Source organism: Eimeria maxima, genomic scaffold (genome assembly GCF_000499605.1).
Source record: "Eimeria maxima Weybridge genomic scaffold, Emw_scaff1216, whole genome shotgun sequence".
NCBI lineage: Eukaryota > Apicomplexa > Conoidasida > Eucoccidiorida > Eimeriidae > Eimeria > Eimeria maxima.
The window spans coordinates 1-10,560 of NW_013564226.1; the positions used below are offsets into that span (position 1 = coordinate 1).

General features: G+C 50.8%; 3 protein-coding genes across 3 annotated transcripts; 1 reads left to right on the forward strand and 2 right to left on the reverse strand.

The window, feature by feature from the left end:
• Positions 1-687: 687 nt before the first annotated feature.
• Positions 688-1,464, reverse strand: EMWEY_00050080 (hypothetical protein, conserved; the record flags this gene model as incomplete). The annotated part of the gene is made up of 1 exon (XM_013479553.1): positions 688-1,464. One exon carries the CDS (start codon positions 1,462-1,464, stop codon positions 688-690), a length of 777 nt encoding a protein of 258 aa, XP_013335007.1.
• A 1,454-nt stretch (positions 1,465-2,918) lies between these two features.
• Positions 2,919-4,344, reverse strand: EMWEY_00050090 (ribosomal protein L11, putative; the record flags this gene model as incomplete). The annotated part of the gene is made up of 5 exons (XM_013479554.1): positions 2,919-3,044; positions 3,567-3,687; positions 3,833-3,932; positions 4,091-4,195; positions 4,332-4,344. 5 exons carry the CDS (start codon positions 4,342-4,344, stop codon positions 2,919-2,921), a joined length of 465 nt encoding a protein of 154 aa, XP_013335008.1.
• Positions 4,345-4,930: 586 nt separating this feature from the next.
• EMWEY_00050100 (hypothetical protein, conserved) lies at positions 4,931-10,431 on the forward strand (the record flags this gene model as incomplete). Its single annotated transcript, XM_013479555.1, has 7 exons — positions 4,931-5,191; positions 5,405-5,486; positions 5,931-6,031; positions 6,255-6,531; positions 6,811-7,239; positions 8,428-8,546; positions 8,926-10,431. The coding sequence occupies 7 exons, from the start codon at positions 4,931-4,933 to the stop codon at positions 10,429-10,431; spliced, it is 2,775 nt and encodes a 924-aa protein (XP_013335009.1).
• Positions 10,432-10,560: the final 129 nt, after the last annotated feature.

The window sequence follows — 10,560 nt, forward strand, 5'->3', positions numbered from 1 at the left end:
TATATATATATATATATATATATATCCAGAGTTCAATGTCGGCCGCGTGTGTGTACGGTCCGACCTGAGCCGCTGCCCTGACCCGTCTTGCGTCTATTTGTTTGCTTATTGATTTCTCTGTTGAATGTTGCAATTCTCATTGTGTGTGCAACAGGGAGGAATATGTAGAGCGGCTATATATATTAACATACTTGAACCGCGAAAGCTGGTTGGTGTAAGCCAGATGGCCCCACAGAAGAATACAAAAATCCCCGTAGGCGACTGCAGTTGCACAGCAGCGGCAACTGCGGGCTTTGTCTTTTCTGGTTTCGCAGCAACTACTTTCTAAAAAGCATCTCCGCACCGCCTCTGCCATCGCTGATCAGCCAGCCATGGGGTGTCAGAGGGAACGGGCTCGTCAGTTGAAAAAGGCAATACCTACTGGCTTCGGTCAGCAGCAACGCCGCTGTGCAATGACTGCAACGGTAGCAGCAGCAGCAAACCGGCTTGAGTTGTTGCAGGAAACCCTAACGCTCCACCCGAACAAATGCTGCCGTGAGATGGTGGGTCCTAGCTAGTAACAGATGTTACTGCACGTCACTAGCACCAGCTCCTGCTGCTGCCGCCGATGCCGATGTTGCTGCTGCTTCTGCAGCAGCAGCAGCAGCAGCAGCAGCAGCAGCAGCAGCAGTACTTGTGGGAACACGGTCACTCCATGGTGTGTGCTGGATGGCGTGCGTTGCTAAACTGTGTTGGGTTAGGCCCTTTTCCTGGAACATCATCTTCTTCTAGCAGCTGCAGCACCTTCAACGCTGCCCAGATGCCGAAGACGAACTGCGCAATGCGGGCGAATATCCCGACGAAGAAGAACGTTGTGAGCATGACAGCAGCGAAAACAAGCAACTTGAAGAGGCGTGGCTTTTTGAAAAAATTGACAAAAACCTGCAACAGAGAGCCCTTCGCATCCAGCTGCAACCCCCGCCGCACATTCTCCACTCCCAATCCCATCGCATCAGTATGTTGCGACTCCACCTCGATTGGGAAATCCGCCAGTGTCATATGCTGCTGTTGGTGCTGCTGCGCCGGCGCTGCGGTGTCTACGTGCTGGAAGCCGTGCAGTGCATTTCCAACAACTGGAAAAAAGGAGCTCCTCGGCGAGGCCTGATGTGGAAATGAAATATCTTTTACATTCAATGTCGAGTCCCCCAATATCGTGTTCCCACGTGCGTACGGCACTGGCTGATGGTCGCCCTCATAACCGGGCACACCCAAGTCCTGGCCCCACAAATTTCCACTCGCAGTCAGAGTCGCCACCGAGCGCGGGGCAGCAGCGCGTGCTGCTGCTGCCCCTGCTTGTTGATGTTGCTGCAAATCCCAAGTCCCCCAGCCGCCTGCGGCTGCGACGCCTGCGGGCGACAGCAACCACAGGGCCACGCATGCTGCCAGCTCTGCGCCTCTGGCTATTCGCCTCTTCGCTGACGCCATAGCAGCGTCTTGTATGTCTGTTTAGCGAACTCGAGAGCGCCTTTGGTTATGTCTTCTTTAGAAGGACCAACAGCTTATGCTCGCTTGCTGCGTGTGCCGGCATAGGCACTCTAGGGGGCCATCAAGAATGCGGTGAGCAAGCCTTCCCTATCTCTTAAGACCATAGAGTTTATTTTTGTTGCAGTTAACAAAATGCCGAACACAACTCGCCCCGTTGTCCAGCGGGAACGCAAGCGTCTTCAAACATCGGGAAATCTGCGTGCAGGGCCCCCTAGAGTTTGAGCTGAATAAGAAAAAACCAGCAACAAACGAGCGTTCCCAAGGGCAAAAGAAATGCATTCATTAGTATGTAAATAAAGGGAAGAACACAGCGCAGCTTTGCAGCCTTTGCTCAAGGGCACGACCGATCGAGTCGCTGCCATGCAGCGTCAAAGATGCAACGCAACCCCAACAACTCCGGCGCCGTCGCTTGCTTTTGTGAGGCGATCTATTCACATATGTTTATTTTCATATTTCTTGCCTGTTTTCTTATTCAATTAAACATTTTAATCCGTTGGGCGCCGAAGGTTACGCACAGTACGGCGTCTACCTTTCCTCCATGTATAACGGCTGCCGGGCTATAGAGCACCCTAAATCGCCGGGCTCTTTTGTGAGTGAAAGTGTTTAAGTGCATTAAAACGCGCTTAAAGGCATAAACGTGCATCAGAATATGCCCACCAGAAGCCAATACTGATCTTAGAGTTCCGAATTCTTGTTGTCGCTGGCTTACCCCCGCCAACCCCATCAGGCCACTAGCTATGTTTTCAGCGCTGTTGGCGCTTCAGATTCCTTCGAGTATCCCTAAAGGAATATCATTAAGGACACAATGAATGAAGTGGGGGGATAGAATAAAAGTCAACATCGAAGCCCGGTAAAGGCCGGATAGGACACGTAGTGCAGAAAGTGCTACGTGCATGCCGGCTGGCGGATGAATAGACTCATTGCTAAATAAATAGTGTCTGACGTCTTAGTGCATTGACCAGTAGGGGGCCGGGTATGCTTTAGAGTGACGTTGCCACGATGCCGCCCTGACACAGTCTGTCTCCCGCCTGAATAAACTGCTTCTGCAAGCAGGAAGCCGGTCGATTGACCAGATAAAAGCTGTTGTGCTCGAACTGAACTACTGTGTTGAATCTCACGACAGCTACTAAACAGGTTCGGGGCCGGTTTTTACAGCAAAAATCTTTGGGAGTTATGATGGGGTTAGTGAGTTGGGCACCAGCTGTCAGGACAGCGCATTATCGAAACAAAATAAAACCGCTTATAAACTTTATAAGCTCTGTACACGGTCCTACACACGATGCGCCACTACGAAGCTATTATGCCTACAGCACTTTTACAAACCATATATACTTATATTTTGTATGCTCTACAAGTTCTACACGCGCGGAATGTATGGTTAATCGTGACTGCGCCTATGCCTTCGCGCTGGCTCTCCTCGCTGCCTTGCGCCTTTGTCTCAAGTCTTTCCGCATTTGCTCCAAATCTTCTACTGGGGTATAATCCCGCTTGCTAAAAGCAGGCAGGAGCTGAGGGGTCACCTGAACACAGGAGAACAGAAGGTAATATACTGGTTTACCAGGCAAAACGCGCGCCGTCTGCTCGCCCCCACACACTGGACTGCAGAATTCGACTTGTGCTCAAGCTTATGGAATATGGGCTGTTCCTTAGTGGCGCGTGACATACATACACGCATGGATCTGCATATATTCGTAAATAAATGTGGAAAACACGCTGCATGTGAAAACAGTGCTGCTACTGGTAAACCGGGAACAATCAAAACATGGCATTGGTATAACTGCTAGAAGGGCTACCTGAATACCCATAGCTTTGGCTGATCCAATGAGAGAACAACATATGCCTTGCAGAGAATGCCCAATAAGAGGCCAGTCCATACTTTTGCACTTCGCTATGTGATATATCTGCGTGCACAAGCAACGAACATAAGAACGTATTAATCGACACATGATCAGAAGGCATGCCCACAGCAAATTGCTGTTGTTCGCATTATGTGACGAAAGGAACACTATGACATGAGCACAAAATATATTCTTTATGGTTACCTCCTTAAGTGTCACATTTCCCACTATTTCCTTTCCCGCGTGCTCACTGCCCATAGGACATCTCGCCACTCTCAACAGAAACCAGGTGCTGCTGGGCGTGCGGAGGCTGAATTTGAAAGTTCTGAAATACAAAATACACACATTATAGAAATCGCAGTGCCATCCGTATACTTTGTGTGTATTTTCTAGGTATGTTATTTCAGCAAACTGAGACACTGCTGCAGGAATATAACTCTGCAACGCTGCAACAAGCGAGGCTCACACACCGGTCGGGGTTGGGCACGATGGTGACCTGCACAGGGACACCAGGCCGTACTTTAGATGTCCTCGCGTTGAATTCCTTGCAGAATGCCATCATGTTAATGCCTGCAGACACAAAGCAGCACAGCGAACACTTGTACCGTTCCTGCAGCCTGCGCAGAGAAACCAACAGCATCCACTCTATGATAGCTGATCCTGAAGCAAAGCAAGATACAACAGAATGACTGAGAGAAAGAGAAGAAGATGGCACAGATTACACTAACCCAGTGGGCCCAGCGTCTGCCCAATGGACGGTGAGGGCTTTGCATTTGCCGCTGGAACAATCAAGCGAAACCTCCCCAAGTTGTTCATTGCTCTCTCAGCGCTTTCTGCGCATTTCCAGCGCGACAGATGCAGGGGTATTTGCCGTGGTGCCGAGGATGAGAGTCGTGCAATGAGGACACTTTGAGACCTCGAGGCTGGACGCCAACCGGCTCTAGTCTTGTGCACCCTCCAAATGCTTACTATAGCATAACATAAGGAGAAATAAAGCACTAAGAAGTGGGAATCTGAAGAATTTCCCTGCTGCTGCTCTCCCAAGCTAACCTCAACAGAAGACGGGCAGTGGTGAGGCGGACACCAGTCTAGCACTGGTAGTGCATGCACCAGGTTTAAGCAAATCGAGGCAAAATTAAATGAAAATTGAAGCACGAAGGACTTCAATGGGCTGATTCCTCAGCAACAAAGCTTTTAGCAGCCACTCAGGTAACTTGGAGTCCAGTTGCATGCGCTGGGGCTCAGCCCGAAATGCCCGATGGACGGTGAAGAAGCCAGGATGCAAAATGCTTTAGACCATTCCCTTCTAGATTGTATTTCATAGACACAAAGTTTCTTATTTATTTTCGAATTCCAAGCCTAATTTGTGTCGGCAGCGCCAGAGGCCGCGGTTTCTGGGGCATGGAGCTTCCCAGTTGCCGGCGGGGGCTCTTTGATTCGTAAGAAAGGAAGGACAAGTTTATTTGACTTCTCTGTCCCCTCAAATTGCAGGACAGCGCGTGTAAAGAGCCTCGAAAGGTCACCAACAGCAGCAGCAGCAGCGTAGATCACCAGCAGGCGCAGGCAAAATGGCGGACCGGAAGGTTCTTGTGAAATATTACCCGCCTGATTTCGATTTCGACAAATTACAGGCCAAAAAGAAAGTCCTTCGAATTCAACAACAGCAGCTGAAAAGACGCAGAGGAGATGTCTTCGATCCGCCGCAGAAAAAACACAAAAACAAAGTTATGAATGTCCGCATGATGTACCCTTTCACGCTCAGATGCGGAACTTGCAATGAGTATATATATGTCGGCACCAAATTCAACTCCAGAGTCGAGAAAGTTGAGGTAATTTTACTAAATTAAGCACAGGCATACTCCAGATCACCTTCTGACGTGGGCAACAGACGTGGGAAGATGATCCATTTACTGTCACTGTCTTTCTCGCTGTTAGAGGCCATTCATCCCCATTTTGACGTTGAATTTGTTTTGTCTTTCTTTTAGGGAGTATCGTGCTCATGAGCCTTTCCGTTGCTTTTCTTGTTTTGATGTGAATATCAGGGGGAAGATTATTTAGGAATAATCAAGTGGCGGTTCTACGGACGCTGTCCGCAGTGCCGAGCTGATATTTGCTTCAAAACTGGTCAGGAACTCCTTTACTTTCGCCCACCTTCTCATCAGCTCCTCCTCGTAGACATTTGTAGTCTAATAGTAAATAGTATTTAATACTATTATGCTGCCCTGCTGGCGTGGTGATTGAGCAAACCGAACGCCTCCATTTCGTTGTTAGTTCAGCAGCTTTCGCCCAAGTTTTGAATGAGTTTTAATGTGGTATCTTTCCTGTGTTTTTGATTCATTATCTTTCTCCATGTTTCCATTTCGGATTTGCTTGCCGTGTTGTTGTATGCCTTCGCTTCGACTCGTCTGTCACTTCTTGGTTCGTCTCTTGCCTTTGGGTTCCTTTGCCGCCTCCTTTACTGCTTGTTTGTTTTCTTGGCCTGCATTTATGTTTTGTGGTCGGTATGTAGGTTTTCATGGTATTTGAATATGTTTCGTTGATTTGAATTTCACGTGTTCTGTGTCACAGATCCGCAGAATTGCGACTACGTCTTAGAGTGGGGCGGCACCAGGATGTGTGACCCATTGCGTGATCAGGCGTTAGCTGAGGAGCGTATGCAGAAAGAAGAGGTAAGCTTCTTATCTAATTGTTTGGCTATGCTTCTATGTTTCAACTGAAAGGAAGCGCGCACGGCATTTGCAGTAACTGCAACTTCATTTATCGCCAATGCGAGGCCGTTTGTCCTCCCCCATGTGCATCGCAGCATGCATTTTCCCGGTGTAGTCACGTATGCATGCTTGCCGCTCATGCGTCGTTCGTTCGTTCACTGGCCTTCTTGTGCTGCGTGTTCAGGAGGAGAAGCTGGCAACCGACCGCATTTCTCAGGTGGAGGCCTCGCGTCAGGGCCTGCAACAGGAGATACTGGCGCTTGAGCAGCTGGCGGAACTGCGCCGCCTCAACCGCCGTCTGCTGGACAAAACAGCGGCTTCAGACGCAGCATTGGCTTTTCTTAAGGAGCGACGCATCAACGAAGGCGCAGAGGGGGCGGAAACTACGCAAGAGTGGACGGAAGTTGAAAAGGATGAACTACGTTACTTTAAAGCGGCCAGGGAATTCGACTCCGATCCTCGTAAGCCAACGCGTCTCCTCGCTACCCTTCTTAATGCGGTCAAGACTCTGTTGGCGCTCGTTCATATCTCTAGCTGATGTTATTAGGGTTAGGGTTAGGGTTAGGGTTTAGGGTTAATGTTATTATTGCTTTCCCCCCCTTTTTCTGGGGGAGGTGGGTTGGACGGCTAGATGATGTAGGGGCCTGCTCTGTAGGCACATCAAGAAAGCTGGATTTCTCAACGTTCACACGGGGTTAGACTTTCCTCTTTTCGTGTGCTTGTGTGTTTCCTCACTGCAGAATCTTCAGAAGAGGAAATCGAAGAAAGGAAGGATCACCAGGCTGCCGAGGCAGACGTTTCGGAACCAGCGAACAGCACAACCGGCACCTCATCTACAAGTAGCAGTAGTAGTAGTAGTAGTAGCAGCACCAGCAGTAATAGCAGCAGCAGCGGCGGCGGCCTTGTGGATAGACGAGCGAGCATCAGCAGTTCGTGCACAACAAGCACGAATCTATCCGCGAACAGCGTTGGGGATGGGGGACGCAGTGGTTCTTCTCGGGGGGGATCTTCGCTTGGCGGCTTGAATTCGCTTGATGGCACAAGCAAAGTTTTGGATTTTGGTCTGGGAGTGCGCGTTGCAGCACCGAAGCTGCTGGTTGTTAAGAAGCCGCAGCCTGAGCTCTCAGGGGACTGCTCATCGCTTTTAGGGGACTACAACTCCTCCAGCGGTGATGATGGAGAGGGGTCAACATAACCTAACCCTCCTTGCGCTCTGCGTTTATTGTTTTCTGTCTAGTGGCAATTGAGAAATCTCCAAACTAGTCCTGACTACTTGGTAGTTTTTTAGTGCTCCAATTTCTGCTGCTTTGCACAGTTTCTGTAGTTGCTGTATAGCAGAGGGGGAAAAGCGGCGTTGGCCTACCTCCGCTTCCCCTGCATTTTTGGGGGCCACACGTAAACAGGGTCGGACCATCGCCGAGCGGCTTTTTTGTGTTAAGTTCCTTTGGTTTATGATTTGGAGTTTAGATGTGCTGGGGCCCCCCCAGTTCCTTTTAATTGGGCCTACAGCTGCAGTTTTAAATGTGATTAATCAAGTAGTTGTATTTCTTGGGCGAGTGCAGTAGTAGCAGTACGTCGTAGTACTTTAGGAGTGATAACAGAAGTTGTTGAGAGCAATTCTCGTCCTGTTTGGCTACAGTGGGCCGGCTAGCCGACGCACGCAGCCACTGTGACATGGAACTATTCATCTACGAAGTCTGCTTAAGCTATTGTCCCTTTGCGGTGGTCTGTGGAGTTCAGACAATCGGAAGTTTTGCTTAGGCATGCTTCAGCTAACCGTGTCTTAAACCATTGTTATTGTTTTGCACTTATGTTACAGAAAATATACCAAGAAAAAACAGAAGGAAACAAGTGCTGCAACCGGCCAAGCGTGGCAGGAAGCTGCTGCTGCTCTCGTTTGCATTTTCTGTAGTGTGGTAATCCACCGCAGTTAGTCTCGCGATTATGTGCGAAAAATAGGATCAAGTGAAAAGCTGAATAAACTAAAATAGGCTCAGTATTACTTTGATCATCCACCCTCCCCTTGTTGAGGCAGGAGGTCGATGGTACCCTGTACAGCTGGGGCCTCACTCAAACAGTCGGCGGCGCTGCAAGCTTTGTACAGCGCATGTGAACTTCCTTTATCAAACTTCGTGTATTACGGCAATAACTTAATTCAATTCCTTCCCTTCATGCTAACCGGATCTGCCTTGATCTGTTTGCCCCAGGTATCTGAGTAGCTCCTCTGTGGCCCCACACTTACCTCTCCGTGTGTTGGGTTCTACAAAAATAAGCATTGATCCCCTTTTCTCTACCCAGGCTTTACTCTCCCCAATTCCTCTAAGCATTTACAGTGCGCATTTTGACTGCTGGGGCAGCCGCCGCTGCCGCCGCTGCTGCTGCTCCAGACTACCGTTGCAGTGTCTTCACGTCGCAGCAGCGGCAGCAGCTGCTGCTGCACCCGTTGGAGCACCAGCATGTGATTCTAGCACCTCCAGTATGCACCTACTGCCTCTCTCCACCTTGTCTGTGCTGCGAACTGAATAAAGTATCGGCAGAGACCAGGCCAGGGCCTCAGGGCCTCAGCTGCCTTTGCGGTGCATAAGTTCAAGGCCTCTCACCACTAAGAAGCCATGGAAGCAGTGTGCGATCCCACAAATGTCGCCTCCAACAGGCCCCACCTGCCGTTGAGGTGGTCCAAGAGGCAGTCCCGCATTAGTTGCGTTGTCGGCGATAGTAGCAACAGCCAAAGGAGAACCAACAGCATACGCACAACCCCGCCAAGTATTTCAGCAGAAACAGGGACAAGATGGCGTGCTCGTGCAGCAGTGTCTCCAATCATTCCGCTGCTACTGCTGCTGCTTGTGTTGCTACAGTTCTTGCTGCAGAGCCTCTGCACGGGTGCAGAGGCACGGCTAGCCCCGCGGAGGGCACCCTTGAAGACCCCCCCGGCGAAGCATGCGCACCAACGCCAGGAGCTGCTGCGGCTGCCGCTTTCTTCTCCTTCTCAACTCCGTCTTCTGCAGCGTCTCGATGATTCTCAAGGCGACAAGGGTGCTTCAACACCAGCAGCACCAGCCGTCGCAGCAGCGCATAACAGGCCGTGCTTTGTCCTCTTCAACGGAGACGCATCGGGACTCGACCCTGAAATTCTTCTACACCCTCACGAGGCAGCAAAAACAGCAGCAGCAAACGCTTCAGGAATTGCACAATCGGCTTTCCGCGTTTTTTCTTTCTGGCATCACACAGGGGGCCCGCATCCAGGACAGCAGACCCCCGAGTCTTCTCCCGCCCCTCACGCCTCTGGCGAGCTCACTGAGCACAGTCAAACACCAACCAAAACAGCAACGGTAGCAGCAGCTGAGAAAGCACCCATAGCAGCAGATGAGAAAGAACCCATCGTGCTTCACCTGCCTGCGGTACCGGGGGGCTGGAACCGCCAAACAGACGCCGAAGCCCTGGAGAGGACAGCAATAGCAGGAGCGGCTGCTGCATGCGGCGATCTGCTGCTGCTGCCGCTCTCCCTAGGGGACCTGGAGGGCCCGAGGTCGTTGCTGCCGCAGCAGCAGCCTCTGCCTCTCCTCTTCAACGCACTGCAACTTCAGCTGCAACTGCGCACATTGCAGCAGCAGAAGCAACAACAAAAGGGTCTACCTGCCACATCTCTGTCTATCGCAGCAGCAGCAAATAGGACGAAGCCTCTAGTGTTGCTGCTCAGCGACCCCTTTCACATCGACCACACACCCCAGAGAATGTCAAATGAAGACACAGCCATACCACCAACAGCAGCAACGGCAGACGCAGCACTGGAGGCTCTCCGTGTCGCCGCAGCCCATGCAGCCCTGCGCTTATTGGAGACAGAATGGAGAGCAGCCGCGCGCGAGTTGGGGGTGGACGAACCAGCTAACCATCATAATCATCAACAACTTCCTGCTGAGGGCATGCCGGCATTGCGCTCCCTGTTTTCTGTGCATGTCGTGTTCTTACCAAGACTAAAGACGGCTCATGGTCCCTCTCGGCCGTCTTTGGCCGCGCTGACACCGGAGGGCAAAACAAATCTGCAGCTGCAGCTGAACTCGTTGCTGGCATTACACCGTGCGAGGGAAGCATTGCGGCCAAAGGAAACGGACCAGTCTCAGCATCGGCAGCAGCAGCAGGGGGAGGCTGGTCGAGAGGGAGCAGGAGGCAGCAGCAACAGCGCACTGCCACTTTTTGAAGAAGCTACTGCAGCATGTCGGGCAATGCTTGCTGCTCCTGAGGTCTCCTCCTCTTCTCCTGTGCTTGAAGAGACCCCTGGAGCAGCAGCACAAGGACCACTCACCGCTTCTGCTGCACTGGAGTTCGACGCTGAAATGTACAGGAGAGAACTCCTCGCCAAGTAAGTGTGCTCTCATGCATATTCGACAGACATCCGCAATAACCCCAAGCCCACGTGCATTGAGACTATTAGGTGTGCATTTGTGTATTTGAATGAATGCATATATATATATATATATATATATATATATATA